The sequence below is a fragment of the Numida meleagris genome, chromosome 2 (genome assembly GCF_002078875.1).
Source record: "Numida meleagris isolate 19003 breed g44 Domestic line chromosome 2, NumMel1.0, whole genome shotgun sequence".
Classification (NCBI taxonomy): domain Eukaryota; kingdom Metazoa; phylum Chordata; class Aves; order Galliformes; family Numididae; genus Numida; species Numida meleagris.
The window spans coordinates 72,481,347-72,501,896 of record NC_034410.1 but is presented as its reverse complement, the minus strand read 5'-3'; the positions used below and the strand labels follow the sequence as shown (position 1 = coordinate 72,501,896).

Sequence of the window (20,550 nt, the reverse complement as noted above, 5' to 3'; positions counted from 1 at the left end):
TAGGTTAGACTTTCCCTATTAGAGAGAAACTGAACCCATCTCTTCTAGCTGCAAGAAATATTCTACATACGCTTACAGTAGGCTACTTTGGGTTGTGGCATTCACAATTTGTCTTTTCACATTTCATGTATTTTCAAGAATTAAAAATAAGTAGACCAGGCATTGGAAATCAGAGCAGACCAAATCAGGCTAGAAAATCTTTCCTTTTGGCCTCTTTGCATCCTTCCTCTCAACATCCTGAAGAGTGAAACAGTCCCCATATGACTGTGGGAGTGGTTGGAGCAACAGTAGACCTTTATGTTCCTCTGGAATAAAAATTTAACTGTCTCCTATTCAAGCTAAGACAGAACCCAAGTGACCCATCAACTACCAATACTTGGGAACACCTCATTATAAAATAGTTCGAAAATGCTCAGTAATGAGAATTAAGATGTGCAAGACGGCAGCAGAAGTTCCTTCAAGCAGAAAAAAAGACTCAAAATGTCTCCATATTAGAAGTAAACTGGCAAGATCTTGAATATGTAGGAGATGGGAGAATCACTTTTAAAGAATTCAAGTCAGGAAGTATTCTTCCAGAAAACATTACTTAATCAGTGTGTCCCAAGTTGGATGGAAAAAAATAAAGCAAGCAACATAGCTAGAAAAGAATAAAAAATGATGAATTACTAATTGTTGAACCACAGAAGTTGTTGCAGACACACTTTAGAAAGTTGATGAGCTTAGTAAACTCAAGAGACAAATTAACAATAAATTATTGACAGTCACTGATCATGACAAACTAAATGTTGCGGATATCCAAGCAAATTTGTGTTGCTTTCAAGGAATATTGGAATCCACTGCGGACACACTGCAAAACAAAAAGACATTCACAGCTATCCTCTTGGTATTATTTTATCTAGCAGTTTTGGTCCAAGCTACCCACACACTGGGAATCAGAATTCACTTTTGACTTTCAGAACAATTGATTTTACCAGTGTTTCTGCCGGCCTTAATCTGACATGAGAAAGAGCTGTGCAGAGCTGATCAACTCCAAGCAGAATTTTAGGGTTCTCCAAGCAGTTACTTGTTATGGAAATGTTTTGAAAGATTGTTCCAATATCAGTGGAAAAGTTTTACTTCCTACGCAGACAGATAGCCCTACCTTTTCCTAACTACAAAGGAACTTTGTAGCCAGAATGGAATCGAACTCTGAAAGTATGTACAGATGCCGTGCTTGGCACAGAGCTGTGTTAAGATTTGAAGTTTATCCAGGAGATGCATGCTTCAACTGGATCAGTGCCTCCAGGTCTTATACTTTATACTTGGCAATGCAGGCAACCTGACAAAATTTTGGAGCATGTGAACTGTACTATTGTTAAGGCAGAAAATTGAACGTCTAGTTGTGTTGGGCAGATGGATGACACACACATACACAAACATCTTTTACAAGACGAATTAGAACACTGACAGAGGAAGGATAGGAAGAATAACTGTCCCCCAAATAATTTTTCTGGGGACCTCAGCAAGACCATTTACTGTCACAGTTCTCTGTCAGGTATGTGGTGATAAAATTTAATTCCTTCTCTCTGACTACAGCCTTGTTGTCTCCTGAAAGTAACTTGAATTATTTGCTGGAAAACAGAACAAAACAAAATTTTCACTGAGCAATTCTTATGGAATATGTACTCTTAATTAAAAAATGATTATACGTGAATCTTGTCTCTGCAAACATTTACTACTGTGGACAATGTTTACTTATTACCAGCATCAGACAGAGTGACTACTCTGAGAGTCAATATTGTGCTAGTAACCATAAAAAGTAGGAATATTTGCAGACATAAGCTTAAGAATAGACATAATTTCAAATTGGGCTTAATGAGAAAAATAAATAAAGCAACAGGAATACACTGCCGCTTTTGTGCATGTCTGATTCATAATCATAACAAATTATTACTTTTCCCTCTATGAGGAAACAAAAGAACAAAAAAGAACAAGTATCTCTACCAAATACGAAGCTTATGTAGAAAAACTGAAGCTCAGTTCTGCTATGAACTGTGACTCCCTAACACATCATTTTCATAGACATATAACAAAACATTGTCTTTGTTTTTGAAATATGAACAGCTTTTTTCTAAATCACTTACTTAAATGCATTCTATAGAAGCTGAACGCTCAGTATTGGATGAATAATTTAAATTGCACTTTCTATGTCATTCACAGAAATAAAATGATCCTGAGGTGATTCATTCAGTAACACTTTCATTTCCAGTGACGATAGAAAAATAAAAAATGCTACTAATTTATCCACAGTAGCACTTCCTCTCCACATCCTAACTTTTTCATATAGTTACAGCATATTAAAACATTTAGAGCTCAATGAAATTTTTCTTGATCATGTATAAACAAAACAGTGGCCCTGTCTTAGGCTTTCTTATTATGAAGTTTAGTTCTCCCCCATTAATCCACATTCTTCCTAAGTATTGTTTTCTGTATCATGTCTAAAGCAGCCATTTGCACTACTGGGGCTCCCATCCTTCATGAATGTCTGTGAAACAAGTTATAAATCACATTCCCAAAGAGCAAAGGAACTAGGAATATTAATATAAAGCTCTGCTCCCAAATGCCCTAAAAGTATTTTGTAGGATAAACACCCTTGATAGAGCCACTCATTCTTGACACATGCAAGAGGACATTTAGAACAAGTTTCACTGCATTTATGAAGCACATAATATTTTAAGGCTTTATAAAATATTAGCCACTATGTAATCAATGTCCGAATTTTGGCTGGGATAAAGTCAATTTTCTTCCTGGTAGCTGGTATGGTGATGACAGTTTTTTCTAGGTTGCAAAGAGCTGTAGGGCAAGTTTAGAATTTCAAAGTTATGTCAAAAGTAAACTTTCATCATGGCTGTGCAGTTGCCTATTGCTTCTTACCCATTTAGAATGCATTCATTTAAAATATGTATTTATAATATTCAGTACAAATATTTACTTAAAGACATTTACTCATGACAATGCTGTGTGAATTAGCATACTTACAACCAAGAACTTAGCACGTCTGAGTGGCATGGCACATGTCAATAACGAGACTTAATAACAAGACATGCTCAGATAAACAGCTGTCAATAAACTGCTTACTTCCAGACCAGCAACAGAAAACACTCTTTAAGAAATTACATTTAAAAGGATTATGAACACAGAAAACCTATTAGTCACAGTTCCCAAAGAGCGTCCGAAGAAAATTAAATATCAAAACTACAGGCACTGGGAAATTCAACATGTATCACTTTTTTTTTTTTAGGTGGAGTCACTGAATGGAAAGGCAGCCTGTTTATTCCTACTTCTGACCAAACCCCCAGCTCCTGTGACTTCACATCTCGTTTCCTGGCTTTTAGTGAAGCAGTGATTCAGATAGTCCCACTTTTTTTGTTGTTGTTTTGCTTTTTTTTTTTTTTTTAACCAAAAGTGTTTTCATGAATTAGAAAATAAAGAGAAATTTATATGCAAGATGAGCCCTAGGCGCTCTTCACGTATAAAGCAGTTTGCATTTTAAAGTAGTTGGGTTCTAATAGCACAGAGAATGCTTGAACATGAAGAAGGTTCTAAAAGATGCTAGAAAGGTTTAATAACTATTGCTGAACCTTTTAGAAGGATTTATGAAGTTAAAACTCCTAAGTATTTTCATAATCTAACTAAATTATTCAGTTCTGAAATAACATTAAAATCAGTTTGGCAATTGACAAATACGTCTGTTACAGTTCCAGTCTCTCTCCTTCCAGTTATTAGGTTTTATAGCTAAGCCCTGAATTTGAGATTTTAAATAGTGTTTTGAGCTTTTGACTTGTCTTTTGTTATTGTTGTTTTTTTTGTCATTGAAGAAGTCTTCAAGACATTCCTTCATTACACTATTATTATTTATTATTATATTTAGCAAGAGAAAACAAGAACTCCTTCAGAAATTTCTACCTCATCTACAAAACTCTTAGTTCTAATTAACTTCCAAAACCACATTTCAGGCAGGCTTGGATTTGTAGTTCATAACACTTCTTTGGGCTTGTATATCTAGATATATCTAATAGTCAGCTCTCTAGTAACAACAGAAACTGGTTACAAAGAACCACTTACAAAAGTTAGTGGGAATGCTGGCCGAACTGATCAGTCATGCCATCTAAACACTAAGAGAAATCAAATACTATTAAAAGGAAGTCTGTTGGGTTGGTTAAAAATTTTAGTGAATAATCTCTCAGAAGAAAGATAGCCAGATTCAAAGGATGGAGAATCTAAAAATAAAACAAACAACAACAACAACAGAAAAAAAAAATGTGTGAGGAACAACTACACAGTGTATGGGAAGTACACCAGGAAAAAAAGCAAGGAAATTTATTGGCTGCAGCTCTCTGGGTTTGGCTAGCTGGAAAGCTGCAGCAAGTGTCCTATGGTGGACCTTAACTCTGGTGCATGCCCTTCATCTTCCGCCTCCCTCAAGGCAGCAGCACTGCTGGTGAGCCTTGAAAACAAATGAGGTGGTGGGAAGGCAGTCTGTTGCCCCACTTGTCTTGTACCACACTGCCTCCCTTCCAGGAACAGTCTGTTTCCCCATAGTTCAAACAAACTTCTCCAGGAGAGAAAAGCAACTGGGAAGTGTGACACAGTAGTTGTCTGCCAAAACAGCAGGTAACCAATTTTCTCCCTGCAGCATGTCTGGTATATTAAGGAGACATTAGAAGTTCCAGATCTCTGCAGCACCTTCAGCTGTGCTTCCCAGTTGTGAAAAAGAAATACATTTGAAGAGAGCTTGGAAAAGATGATCTCTCTGTTTACCATTTCTTCACTTGTTTCAGATAGGCATAGCACAACTTTGAAGAGAATACTGCTCCTCTCAGAGTGCTTGTAGGATATGCTGTTCCCCCTGAGTTAGCTCCAGTGCTGGCTGCCAGCTGATCAGCAATACCTTGACATCTCCTGCCCAACACTCCCAGCTCACCTCTTGTATCAAAATCTGTGCTTGGCAGATGTGACAGAGCCTTCCTTCTCTTCGTCCCAGGAAGGTGAGGTAGCAGGTCCCAGGAGGTGCGGGGGAGCTGTAAATTGCAGCCTCCCTCCCAGCCAAGCCTCCGAGCAGCAGCTGCTGCTGGTTTGCATTTCATGCAGAAGTTGGCTCCCTGCTGCTGCTCCTGTTCCCATTGCCTGAGCACTGCTGGCACACTGCTCACCTTGGACACTGGAAACCAGGAATGCTGTTCACTTGAAGGAAATGAGACATTTCTGTACTCCCATCTTTTCTAGCTGACAATTTTGTCTACATGTGCTAAAACCACTGATCATCTTTCCTAGCTAATTGTGCCAGTAAATGTAGGCTAAGAGCATCCCACACTCTCAGAGGCATAATTCAGAAGTCAAATCAAGATAAAAGTTTTTCTTCTTTTCCTGACTTTATGAATGTCTTCAGAGGATTTCAACTGTCCAACTCCATTTTTAATAGATGTGTTGATGGTAGAACTGTTACATCACAGTTTATTTTTATTCAGAGAGATTAACATTCAGATTCCAATGTTGCCAAGAAATAAAGTGCCGTCAGTTTCACATGAGAATCACTTTTTGATCCCAAAGGTTTACCAGCTAAATAATGGCATTCTACTTTCATATATATATGCATATAGTTCCTGGTTCATGATAAAGAGCAAACCAAATAAAAATAAGATCAATAGATTTATACATATAGGAGGTGAATGGCCCTATTAAAAGTCTTCATTACAAAGATTATTCAGCTATAAATGCCAACTCCTAAATCCATAAAAGACTTTTAAATATTGTAGGCACTCTGAATCCAGTGGAAATTATACTTAAAACAAATAAACAACCAAAAATGATGATGTCTTGGAACGAAAAATCAGGCTCTCACAGCCACAGTATAAGGATGTTCTGTCAGTTTTTCTATCACAGATTTAAGTAAGGGATGGAGGTGGTTCTGGTTGCTGTGAGATGTTGACCACCATCCTCAACTGGATGCTTCCCAGAAAGAAGCTGTCAGAATAGCTTACCAGCTCCTGCACAGAGAGGTGGACATTTTTGTTAGGCAAATTCATTTTGGGGATGGCAGCAGCACCATTTCATGGGAAAGTGGGAGGCCTGGGACATGCAGCTTGACAAGAATCAAAAATAAATTGAGGCCTCAGGGAAAGTCAGCAACAGATCTCCAGTATCAACACTGTGAAGAAATGTTTTAAAATGGTTGCTCCCTGTGAAGACAGATAGAGAATCAGAGAAGAAATTGGAGAAAAATTCCACCCTGGCTCCAGCTGTTCATAAAAGAAAGTTCTTTTTCTATTTTGATTTACAGGTGCTCTTGAGGAAGAATAATACTGAAGGAATACAGAAAGCAAATGAGTGAAGAGGGAGGTGAGACAGAGGAGGTCACAGCTCCTTCTGCTAGCTGCGAGGCATTCACATTCTCTGGAAAGATACTATAGTGTCTCTGTAGGTGTTGGTCACAGGGTTGTGACAGTATCATGCTTTGAGGGCTTGAGCAAAGAGGAGCCTCCCTCCACAAGCCCAGGGATAGCAAGATCTGGGGTGATGCTTCCCTTTTGGGCATGCAAGGGAGGGATGGTCACTGTACACAATGACACTGATCGCAGCAAGCTGCCTTAAGAATAGCTAACAAAGCGTCCTATGCACAAGATATAAAACAGCAAACTGACCTTATTCAACTTACAGGATATCCAAAAGACAAGTAAGACACACAAATACAAAAAGATTAAGAGGATTCTTATATTTTCCACTAGGAGATGGGTCTTATTCTCTCTTCCTAGTGACAGTAAAGGAATGGCATAGAAACTGATACTGATCTCATAGGACAGGAGAAAAATAAATTGAAAAATATAATTTTCATTTTCCGTGTCCCCATTCCCATCACATGGCTGAGAGAGCATCTCCCTCCACTAAACATGACAATATTGTACAATCAAAATTTGGGTGAATGGCTGAATCAGAATTTCACGTTTTATCCTACACCCAGTAATATAAACTTCACATCAGAAAAATACAATGTAAACAGAATCCTCTGCAACATCTTTATGCCTTTCTTCTACTCTTACCACAAAATGAAGTCTGACATTCACAAAAACTAAAAGTCCTGTTCTGAATTTGTGTGGGTTATTTTTGTTCAGTGCTTTCTTTTTTTTTGTTTCATTATCAGTTGGCTAGTTCTGCATTTCCTGGAAGTAACAAAATGGTTTTCAACAAAAAGAAAACCATGTGTAACTTTATGTTTCTTTTTTTATTTTTATTTTTCCTGCCCTATTACTTCTCTTTTAAGCAGCAGTGACAAGAGCACAGAGAAGAAAGTTAATTTTTGAGTGACATTAGGAAGTCAGTAAGATTACTCCAGTTTCCTATAGCTAATCAATTTCAGTCCTTGCTAATAAAATTCATTATAACAGGGTAAGATTACGAAGTGGCCAGGGTCCAACATGAAAATGATTTGAATTTCAATGCATTAATATAACAAGACCTAGTACAGTGCTTCTGTAATAGTATGATTTTTCTTCTCACATATTACACTTACTAGGATGTAATCAATGTTAAAGAAGGCGCTCAGCTCCTTTTAAGATAATATCAGCTTGGGATAAAGTTAATATGAGAGAATCTGTCCATGTCATACAAATATTTTCAGTGTTATATCAGAGTTCAAGAAAGTTTTGTAGTCTTGAAACTATGCCTTTGCTCTTTTCCAACCCATTAACTCGGAGGGGGCTTGGGGAATAGCAGCAATGTTATCTTTCTGAAAATCATTCCACTGAAAATAGAGCAGATGCAATCAGAAAGCTCCAAGGAATGTTGTGCATGCACTGTGGCTAGACAGACTCACTATCTAAATATCACCTATAGAAAGATGGCAGGGTTTCTAAAGGCACAACTGCAGCCCTGAGGCAGTATTAGCAGCCTAGGGCTGCTCCCATTGCACATATGCACCCTGCCAATTAAAAGCTTTTTCACCTCTAATCTCAACAGAATTCTTCTGTGTATGGGTTCAGGAAGAAAAAAAGATATCTAAGTGCGGAGAGATTTAAAATGAATGATATATTAAAATAAAATGACAGTAAGTGAATTTAATCTTTATCCATTCTTTCATGTTGTACTGGCAAGTTTCAAGACTTGTTTGCACATCAGATATTTTATAAGACATAACTCTGATATTTAATAGCAATAAAATATTTTGGTACAGAAGTAGACTACCTGACTCAAATGTAATGATCCTGTAATCCCTTTGAATAAATTACAATTTAGGATATTTTCTATTGATTTAGAAGACAAATTTTTAAGCACACAGTTATCTTCCAAACCATTCACAAATAGTTAAAATTAATATATGATGAAGTTTCTTTATCTTTCTTGTGTTGTCTATGACTATGTTTAGTTTTGATATTTTGATAGAATAATAATCTTATATTTCAAAATACAGCACTTCAAAAAAGTTTCATTTCTATTTATGCAAAAAAAAAATCACTTAAAAAGAAAAATCCTTTAAAACTGCCAAATTGCCAATCAGATAATGTTTGAATAAAACAAACCAATAATAGCTACGGTTGTTATTACAGAGGTTCTTTTGCTAGGATTGAAAAAGTTAAACAGTCGTACAAGGACTGGCACCAAGTCAGTGCCCTCTGAGATGACTTGGTTCAGGAGCAAGCTGAAATTACTTGGATGAAATTGCAGTGAGAAAATGAGAAAAGAAGTCTTCTGAGTCTTTACCACTGATAACAACAGAAGTCAGTATTTTTGTTTTGTTTTGTTTTAGCTTCAGTAATTAAATTTTAAAAGGATTTCCCTTCAGCATTGTTAATTTCTGTAACTACTCCCCTCACCATTATTCTAGTTATTAGAATCATTCCAGCCACCAAAATAAAGTGATAGCTAATTGGGGAGTGAATGAATCACTGCACCATATCTCTTCTAGAAGATGGACAATAGAGAAATGGTATGGCTGCAACTATGTGTGTAATGCTTTATCAGTCTCACACATAGAAGTGAGCACCCTTACAAAGTAGAAAGGACGCAGAAGTGGATTAGGAAAAACTGTGAAGCAAATTGCTGCTCTGTAGCTTTCCTGTAGACTTACAGCATTTGAAAACGCATCCAATTCACTTGGCTGAGGAAACATTACTCCATGCAGATCAGCTGTTCAAGTCTCACTCTGTAGCTATCTGCTGTGGAGACTATGTGATCTGTGCTTTCTCATATTGAATCTTTCTGTCTTTTATTTCTATTACGACTTTTTTTTTTCTTTTTAAATGAACTTGGAACTGTGCAGGTGTAAGGGAAAAACATGATCTTTCAGAATCGCTGGGGTTTAGTTGAACAGTGAAGGAGACTCCTGCAAACAGCACTGGACATAAGGGCACTTTTGGGAAAAACCACCTCCTCAGGGCCCTCCTTCAGGACCTGCCTCCAGCCAAGCACCAGTACAGCCCAGCCACTCCGCCTGGCCCAGGGCTGGTAACATGTCACATTATTACACACTACAGATATTTGAGCTGCTAAGGACTGGCAGAACTCCTCTGACATGTAACTGAAGGCTGGTTCCTTTCAGAAGCAAACAATTCAGTACATTCTGCTAGCACTTCATAATTTTCCCAATTCAACAGAAAGAGATGGAAGAAAAGGCACAAAAAATGAGCAGAAAACAGGAAAAATGTTCAACTAATTTATTTGAATAATATGGATACTTAGTGTTCTGGCCTCAATCATTGGTTACAAATTCCTGTTTGGGAAAATAAAAGACCAACACCAAAAGTAAAATATTTGGAAATTCCAGTCCCTCTTCCTACAAATTACTTCCTGTTTCACCAAAAAAAAAAAAAAAAAAATCTATTTCTGCCCTTCCCAGCCATCATGCAAACTGCTGAAACTTTTCTGTCACCATTACTGTCTTATAGTTTTCTAGACAAAAATTTCAATGGCCACAGATGGCTGAATTATAGTAGAACTAGTCAAACCTGCACTTGTCCTTTCTACTTCCAGTCTACCACAACTGCTAGTCTGGCAGTGTTAGCTGCTGTTTCAGAATTATATATATATTAAAACTACTGGCACTTAGGAGTTGTTTTTAGTGGTATCTTCTAATTTGTGTTATGATTTGGACATAAATAATAGAGTGTTGATTTTTCAAAGGCAATAACTTGCCACTAAGAAATTGTATATATTGATTTTCTGACACTAAACATTTTGAATCTTCAAACAATTCACACAAGAGAACCACAAAAACCTGATTATTTCGTTGTTCTGCAAAAGCTGTTTCATCCTATCAAAACTATCACACATATCCAGCAGATTTCAGCTCAGTCAGGAGACTAACATGCCCAATTAGCTTCTGAAATACTATCTTCCAAGTATATTCTCATATGATTTCCACAAAGGCTATACTATTTTGTCACAAAAAGAAGTAATCTCAAATAAATACTCATTAATTTTTTTTCTGAAACATTACAAATACAGTATCACCTTCAAGACAAATACTTCTGCATAGTTCCACAAAATTCTCACATTGTATGTCAGTTTAGAAAGTAACTTATACTGCAAATAAAGTGAGTAAAATATGTTATTAAATCCTATTACAGGTGAAATCACGTTACTGAAAGCTTTCTTCTAAACCAGTAATGAATTCAAACCTTATTTCCAGGGCAGTCAAGGTTAAATCCAGATGTTCTTAAATTTAGAAGAAGCCAGATTATCATCCATATGCATATTTTTGGCATAAATGCTTTTTCAAGCTTGCTGTGGGGGTATTTCCAGTTTGATTTCAGTTCCTCAGTTCAGATCATGACTTATTTCCAACCCATTTCTGTTGCTATATGAACTATTTCAACCAAGGCAACAACACAGAATTTTTCCTTTTTTTTTTTCTTTTTCCTTCATGAGATTATTAAAATTATTAAGAATAATTTGATGAGATTATTAAGAATAATTTTCATTAAGAGGCTATCAAAATCTTGCCTTCCTAATATGTTTGTTTAGTTTTCAAATGATATATCTGATAAGAGCTTACTTCTCAGCACTTTTACTTGCACCAGATCTTGAAATTAGATAGCTTGACATATGTTTAGTAGATTTTAATAGATTGATGGCTAATTGATAATTTTATGTAAAGCAACAAAAGTTGAGTTTACTTTATTAAATCTAATCCATGTAGGCAGATCATAACACTATGATTCCAACATATTTTTTCCTTGTGTGTATTAAAATAAAATGCACTGTTTCATATGTCCTAGGTGTCATTAAACATTTAGCAGGTGGAATCCAATCCAGTATAACTTGAACTTACTATACCTCACTAAACTGCTGGCAGTGTCAGGATCTTGAGCCGTTACAGTGCCAACAGCTGTCCCGATCTTCGCATTTTCATAAACTTCCATGACATAGGAAGGCATAGTGAAGAGTGGAGGCTCATCCACGTCGCCAACTATGATCTTCAGCATCGTTACATCTTTGAATGGCCCCAAGTGCGAAAAGCGGAAATCAAGATGAGTATTTGCTCCTTCTATATTAAGTGTATAGGATTTCTTTTTTTCATAGTTTAATGGCTGTTGGCAGAAAAAAATATTTATCATTATCATTCTGTGCTTCAGTTTAGCCTGGTAGCTAGCTATATCTTTTCAGTTTAGTTTAATAGCACGATACTGGGAAGGGACAACATTCTGTGATATTTTGACAGTCACTGACATACATTGTAAGTAAAAGGTTATACATGGTGTAGGATGACTCAGGTTTTCTCTCTGACAGAATTTTGTTCAGGGTACCAATTCTGGGAGAACTCAGGGTTGAGACTGAGTGTCAGATTCTTCTCCTGTGATAATGTAGTCTCTGGATTTTATCACTCTTCAAATTTTAGTGGTCATTGCCATATGTTTAAAAAGTATTCCAAATGAAATTAATTTCATACCTTTAACATGTTTAATAGACAGCAATCTGGTTTTATAATTATTTTTGGCATCTCTTCTCTTAAACCTCTAACTGAAAAGCAATGAAAACACTTTCCTTGAATGAAAACACTCAGTTATAATACAAGACAGAAATTTAAATATGTAAGGATAGTCTAAACACATGCATGTGTGCTTTTCTAAAGAGAGGCAAATGCATGGTGTATACCTATAGTCTAGACCATTTTCTTCTAAATTCTTTACCAGCAGCAACAAGAGAGGCCACTCTTCAGCATGTCTTACTACTACTACTATGTACTGCTTCACTGTACGTGGATTAAACAGCCATAAATGGGAAGAAAGTCTGCAGCTGTAGATGTGACTTCTACAGGGCCTAATGTTCAAATAAAACCCAATAGAAAGCAAATCCCTGTCTGTACCATTCACCAGAAGTGCTATTGCCACTTTAGTCTTACCCTTATTATTAAAATCATTAATTAATTTTATTAATTAAAATTTAAAAATATTAATTAAGGTATTAAAATCAATACATTCCCACCAGGGATTCTACATCTCTACTAGGAAGAAGTTGGTTTGACTCATGTATCACACTGCACTTCCTTTCTTAGGAGCAGTATTTCTAGTTAGATACAAGACTTACTAAGAAAAAAATGATAGCCTTGCAGCTCATGAAAATGAAATTCACGCATGCAGATTCAGTTGCATCCTGTTAAACAGTAAACTTTACGGACAATATTTTGTTACAGTGACACTGAAATTACCATTAAAATCAGGAGCATGAACTGGCTAATAGTCTTCAATTTTTGTGCAATACAGTAAATTGTGCAATCTTTTACTGTAGTTAGAACCAGCCTTAGCTCACAGGATAGACTATCACACACTCAACTCCCAACTCTTGCAGTGTTAGATAGCTATGTAAAGGGGGTGACTGAAAGGATATGTAAATAATTGTTGCATCAATAGACACAGAACTAAGTCTGTTTTTAACACAAAAAGGACCACAGCTATTCTGGGCTGTTTTCTTTCGTATCTCTAAAATAATTTACTACTTTTCATGGACAGTCAATCACGACCTTACTGTGAGAAATTACCTTTTCCATACATTGTTTGCTGGTGTTTCTTACTGAAATGGCTGTAAAATTACAAGTTCCATTTAGATGCACTAAACATCTTGAGAAACTGATCTCAAAAAACAAATAATAAATAGCAAAAACTGCTTTACACAATGTATTGCATAAACTCTACTTAACAATAGTTTATAACCTGAGAAAGCAACATTTTTTTTGGTTTTGCAGAGAAGGATAAATGTGTAAATGAAGAACTATACTTATACTATACTGACCATAGGGACTAAATGCAATGATGAGGACACTGCCAGTAGGAGTATAGCCTGAGAGAGCTGCCATAAAACAAGGCACTTTGGACCAAAGCTATCTAAATGTACAAGTATCAAGAACAATCCCTGTTGTAATTTTTTGAACTTCTATCAGTATCTGTCTGCAACTACAAAAAGTTCAGCAAGTTTCCAGGAATCAGTTAGACTCAAGAGGATATAAGGCATGCCAAGTGGTCAATCATCAGTCTCAAGAAAATATGTCATTCCAGGTAGCCACTGAACAGACTTCAAAGCTGCACATTGTTACATTTTAAATGCACTTATATGAGTGCATTGAAATGCTGAGGAAAAGCGCTCATACGTTATAATAAACACCTCCAGACTCTACTGGGTTACAAATTTCTGCCCTCAGGCATTTTATAAAGAAGGATAGGTAGTTGATATATATTGCTGTGCTGAGCAAAACAGATAATTTGTACAGATATGTGCTACCAGTAAATTTCAAACAGTTTCAGAACACAGCAGAACACTAAAATAATTTGCACACTCATATAATAGTATTATACAATAGAAATTTAGATCTCAGTAGAAAAATAGATCTCAAAATATTACACAGAATAAATGTATGTTCTTCTCTTCCATCTCCTGCACCATGCTTTAGCCCATACCACACAAGATCGTGATCTAACACTGGAATCCCCACAGGTAGAAATTCTGGCATGACAGAATTCCATTAAAATCAATATTGTTCTGTGTGGACCTACAGCCTGACTGAACAGAAATCAATAGAAGTGTTCAAGCCTTCGATCAATGATAAACTCTTATTTCCTATCACCCTAGAGAGTGGAAAAGTAATACTTAAGGCAAGAATTATGAGAAACTCAATGTGTGATTTTTCAATGTCAGTGTGTATTTTGTAGAGAAAATCTATAGTAAATTTGACTGTTGATGTATAAGAAATATAGCTGGTCAGAATTTATATATGTCATGCATTTCTTTGATTTCTTTTCTTTGTGTTGAAGAAAACTTAACTTGTTCTCTTAATAATAATAGTATGAGACATCTTTGTTTTTCTTTCTCACCTCCCTTTCTTGAGTGTACAAATAGAAATATTAAAGGCATGGAAATTTACTGTTGTGTGATAAATTTTTTGTGATGAAAAGCAGTGCTAAAAATATAACTGCTGATAGGTCAATTCATACAGAAATATAACTAGTAAATACAATTCTATATAATCTATACAATTTTATACTCTAAAATTCTGTAATTCTAATTTAGATGTCATTCATTTATTTATATAGTATTACTGCTATGAACAGGTCAAATATGAAATCATGATTTGCACTGCTTTGTAGCATATATACTCTAAGATTAAACAAGTTTAAAATAGGACGGCAAATTTTAAATAGGAGGTTTTGAAAAATAAGATTTGTACTGACAATATTTGGATTAAGTTGTACAGAAACATTAATTTATCTCAAAAAAAACATGAGGCACAATACAGACCCTAAAGTCTTGTTTTCTCTCATGTAGTTATTCAACTGGACAATATTAATGCTTTTTATTTAGAAATACAAGAATAATCCAGACAATCAGAAAAAGCTGACATTTCAAGGAGCCTAAGGTTATAAAATCATAGTCAAAGCAGTTTTTTTTTCTGAATTTTCTTTATTCTTCTTTCCACAACTTTTCCAAAATAAAAATCATATACTGGGATGTAGGAGAAAAAAAAAAAAAAAAAAAAAAAGGAGCTTACACTCCTGCACAGTAATTCACAGAGGTAAAAACAAACAAACAAACAAACAACACTGTTTTCAACATTTTGAGATATCTTGGAGACAAGATCGACACACTGCACTACAGAATACTATTACCAGGGGTCCCAATTTGTATTCATTTTTTGGTTTTGCTTGTTTTCTCCTGAGAAGTAAGGAAATTTTCAAGCAAAGCAAGCCAGATTCTACATATTTGAATAACTCACAAATATTTTTCATTGTATATTTGATAAAATATTCAGCAACTGAAATCTGTTTGCAATTTGAATGCACAGAATTTTACTTTGTTGGACTACTGCTTAAAACATTGTACTAAAACTGACATTTATTTTACATTGACAGCTTGAATTTTGAAGAAAATTGAAGAACTTTGGCATAAAAATAGTAATGCAAAATAATTTGTATATACTAAGAAATTATTTCTACAGCCCCATCAGATTCACAGAAGGACTCATCTACAAATAACCACACTGACAGATGTGGCTCTGGTCTTTCTGTCCCCTTGCTCTTCCCAAAAGAAACAAATACTCAAATGTGAACTGTAAACATATTCACTCATAACGTGTAAAACTGCCCCCATTAAACTCAGAGAAGCCTTGAATTTCAGTCACCTGAAATTTACATGACTGTTACCTGCACATCTTCAGTATGTATTCAGCCATTATTCTTATTTTTCAGTATTTTTCAGCACAACTGAAAATACTAAATATTGCTCAATAGTCACAGGACTAACTAGAAAGAAATGTTGTTCATTAGAATGCAATATGCATTCCTAATACTAGACTCCAAAAAGGAACAACAGAATTTCATGAGAAGTGAATAGCTGTTTATTAAATGTTTCTGTTCTCATACAAATATAAAAGAGACACGGGTTGTTGAGACCTTTTTTTTCCTGGGAAATCTGAATGATCCTTGCTGATTTGAAATCAGTATACCTCAAGCATTCTTCTCCAGATGTCACAACAAGGGAGAATGTGCTGACCCTGAAGGATATGGGGAAGTTATGGCTTTCGCTGTGGTATTTTCTTCAGTTATCTTCATGTCTCCCACTTATACACAGAACTGAATGAGGCATGTATACAGGTCATGGAGGCACTGAGAAATTTGATTTTTGTATTAGAACCTCAAACAAGAAAAGCTTTATAATGGTTTGAGGAAGACTTCAGGTATACAGACACAATAATACACTTTTTTTCTGACTTTTCTGATGTGTCTAACATACATTCTTCCAGAAAAGTATTAGAAAGAGGACAAATCACTTTGTTCTACTGTTGGCATTGGCATTTGGTGTATGAAACAAAATCAGTTCTGTTCTTAGTGGAGATTACCTGTTTTGGAGAAATTATTAAACTTATTTAACTTCAAAAACAATCTAAATGAACAGTAATTACAGTACATGGTATCAACAAATACTTATTAAGCTGCATATAAAGTGCGAGTAAAAAAAAAAAAATACATGAGATCACGTTTCTGTACTGTACTCTTCAGGGGGATACTAAGTTTTTTTCTGAGGAGAGAATAGAAGTATTCCACACCAGCTTATGATGTGTTAAGTGCTAAATTTCTGTTCAGCTGAGATAAAATATTAACCAAGTAAAATGCACTCTTTCTTGTCTTGATGGGAAAGGGACTGAAATTACTGTCACGTGTCTGTAAAATAACAGGAAATGTGCGTTTGTCGTATTCTAAAACACAGTGAAATGTCTGCCAACAACACTAAGAAATGGGATTTTACACATTTGATGTATGGATTCCTTTGTTTTGTTGCAGATTCCTCCTTTTTTCTTCATGTTCTTAATATGCATCTCTGTTGTATTCAATGAACAATAGCCACAGTGAACTTTAAACAGAGAACAGTGCTTTTTTTGAGGAAGCAATGACAGATTATAGCTCTACCTTCACATAGGCCACCATGAATGTCACTGGTATAGAATAGCAAGAGTTTATTTTTATGGCTGAAAGGCTAAAATACAATGAATTAAAGCTTTTTATGATTCTGAGAGAGATAGAAACCATTTTTAAATCATTACAAATGATGAAAATAACATTTCCTTCAGTTACAAATACATGCATATGTATCTATTCAGGTGTAAAAGAAACCCCACATTCATTACAAAGGTTTTATTTATTTAGATTCCCTTTTCTCACAATTTCTCTTTCAGAGGCTCTGGATTTCATTTTCCCTAGCTTCAGTCAGGCACAGAATACATATGAGCTGAATACAAATTTAAATTAACTTCCATTTTTTAGGGTACATGGATATAATCGATGCCTAAAACAGTAACAACAAAACCACGTGAGAATTGCTAATTAACATCTGTTAGATCAAATGAAAAAAATAATCAAGAAAGGATTTCCCCTTGTTGGAAATGTTTTGAAAAAAAAAATTAAATATAATAACTCAACCTTCTGTTCTATCATAAAAGTAAATTTAAGTATATATATAGGATATTAGCATAAGTTGGCAAATACCTGAGGAAAGATTTGCTATGAACTCATCTCAGAGGATTTAATACACAAATGAAATTATCTGTGGAATTATGTTTGTGTACAGTATCAGTTAAGGATGAACTTAAATGGCAAGAACATTTTATGATTAGTATTCTAAATAGACAAGGATAAATGTAGGAAATTCACATACTGGTAAATGTGTGATGGTTAGGCCAGTTAAGTTTTGAGTCTTTGTAAGTTAGTGTCTATATTACACAAAGCACAACACTTGACACAGTAGATACCAAGAAATTCGAGTAATAAAAGTATATGAAAACTCACGTATGCATTCATTTCCATAGATAAGCTTTACGTATCAAATTTCATGCAGTTCAGTGTAACTTAAAGCCAAGTTTCAATTTTTTTTTTTCAAGGAAATTTAATGAGTAAAACATCAGTAAAATTATTTTAATAAACAATTCACTTACAAAAATTAGTGATGACTGTTAAAAAACAACAACAACAACAACAACAACACAAAAAACCCCATGAAATATACAAATGTTTCTGTTCTGGATTTTTTTTCTCCCTGCTTTCTCTGCAAAGGTTTAGGGGGTTCTAGCAAGCAGTGTGGATAAGCTTACACTGCTGAAGTTAATGGTTCAATAGGGTAACACAGTAAAACAAATATTTTAATTACAGCACCTGCCTAATTTGACATTCAATATAACATTTTTAATGACATACACTGGGAACTTTTAATGTCTGCTGCTTACCTTCTTCAGGGAAAGAATTCCTTCCCGAGTTTCTTTATCAGTGGATATGGAGAACACCCCAGCACCGTCTCCATTTATAATTGTGTACTTCATGTCAGCATTTGAGCCAGTGTCTGCATCATTTGCCTTGATTTTGCCAACTGCTGATCCAACCTGAGCTGATTCAGGAACATAGAGCTGATAATGTTCTGAGGGGAAAAAACAAACAAACAAAAAACAGCTTGGACATTTCTTAGCCAAAATAAGTTAAAGAACCATTATGTGCCTAATGCATGTCTACAAAAATGGAACATTGCTTCATACAGGAAGCTGACAAATAAACCTATGAAAATATTTAGATTCTCTAAAGAATCCAAATGGAAACTGTATCTTCCATAGGATACCTTAACTCAAAATCCAAATGACCTAATGCAGGATTTGTTTCTTTTACAGCTCTTTTTGCAGCTCATCACATACCACAGAAATTAACTCTGAAGTTTACTTATAGGATTTTTACAGTATTTTTAAAAGTTTACCTTCTCTGTAGTCAAAATATATACATCTTCAGCAATTTACCACAAAAGGAGTAAACACAAGAACACTTCTCATCTGGAAAAACTTTGCATACTATATTAACAATTTGTTTTCCTGAAATTTGAACAGCTGTCTTAGTATCTTTGGATCAACACATATTTTTTTTCTACAGAAAAATGTAATAAATTCTTAATACCTTACCATTACTGTTTACCAGTATTGCCCCTCTGCACACATTTTTCCCTTGGTATCCAAAATAAAGGAAAATGAACATAATGGGTACATAAATGAACTACAGAATAGTGACTATAAAAGACATCCATAACAACTTTCAGTGTTTTTATGTTAGGTTAATCAATGGAAAATAAATTTTCTTGGATGATAATTTTCTTAACTGCCAATATCATTTTGGCATAAATTTTATGACAGGTACAGAGTTGCCACTGGGACAGAAAGGTGCTATAAGGAGAAAAAAGTAATAAACAGGCATGATGCAATTATGTAAAACTCAATTTCCATGTGAAACTAGGCCAGTGAGATGGCTTAAAGACATTTTCTCCAATAATGTTAGTGCTGTAACACAGCAGGGATGTTGAAACCATAGACTTTCAATAGAAGGTATGCACATACAAAAAAAAACCTCCAAACATCTCTCATTTATGACCCTATCAACCATCTACAGAGTTTACATCACATGTCAATCTCCAATATAGAAAAAAAAAAGGCAAAAAGTCAACTTCAGTTACTACATATCTTCTGAAACACTAGAACTTCTTCTAACTTCTTAAAGCATTCTGCAATAGTGAATGCAATAGTAAAACATTGAGGTGCAAGAGAGTGGATCAGAATACTGTAAATAACAAAGCTAACACATTGTTACAATTTGCTGGGTTTCAACCAGCTAGTATGACTGCAGATGTACCTCAGTAAAAAGAGAAAGGCAAGTTTTAAAATGAATTCAGATATTCTGTGATTCTATCATTACATATGCATTATGGAAGAAAAACATTAACCAGTGAATTGAAGAAACAAATCTATAGAAGTTTCAACTGCAAAGGGAATGCATGTTATTGCTAAAATAATTTCAGGCACTGATTTGAAAATAGATGATTTTATTAATAATTTCTCTAATTCATTGCTCAGTGGTCTTTAAACCTTATGATAGTCAATTGTTTTTGTAATACTGGTGTAAAAGTATTAGTAATTAATACTAGTAATACACATAAACAAACAGTAGTGAGAGAAAAATAGATGAGTATACAAAATATTAGTCCAAAGAGAAAGGGAGTTTTACTTAGAAAATAAAAAACAAGTTACCAAAAACAAACAAACATACAAACAAAAATACCCAAGTAGATCTCAACGGAAACAGGAAATGTCCAGCAGAATAAGTGAAAAAGTAAAACTTACCATGCAAATTAGAAAATGGCAACTCTTATGCAATGAGAAAAATTCTGCTCAGTCGTTGATTCAATTAAAATGCACAGCAGGTTCTTTGATAGGCATATAAAAGCCATCCTCACTAATTTTGATATAAATGCACTGCACTGAATTCTACTGCAATGTTTCATGCATATAGATGATGTCAAGTGACATTTTCACACTGCTAGTTACTTTATTTTGTACATAAAATTTATAGCGATGAAATGAGATTCATTTTGGAATTTACTTATTGATAAAAATAAAAAAAAAGAAATGCTGTCTTTTTACACTTTATCTCTGACTAATGCATTCCAAAAAAGAAAAGAGTGAGGCCATAAAGAATATGTTACATAGTCAAGACACTTCAGCAACTGAAGTGT

The 20,550-nt window shown here is 34.9% G+C and overlaps 1 protein-coding gene across 1 annotated transcript in view; it reads right to left on the bottom strand.

Annotated features, from left to right (window-relative positions):
* Positions 1-20,550, bottom strand: part of CDH18 (cadherin 18) — a 537,316-nt gene that overhangs the window by 40,532 nt on the left and 476,234 nt on the right. Inside the window, exons 8-9 of the mRNA XM_021386987.1 lie at positions 18,236-18,423; positions 11,308-11,561 (exon numbers count right to left, since the gene is read on the bottom strand). Coding sequence (XP_021242662.1) covers positions 11,308-11,561; positions 18,236-18,423 — 442 coding nt within the window. The remainder of the gene's footprint in view (positions 1-11,307; positions 11,562-18,235; positions 18,424-20,550) is intronic.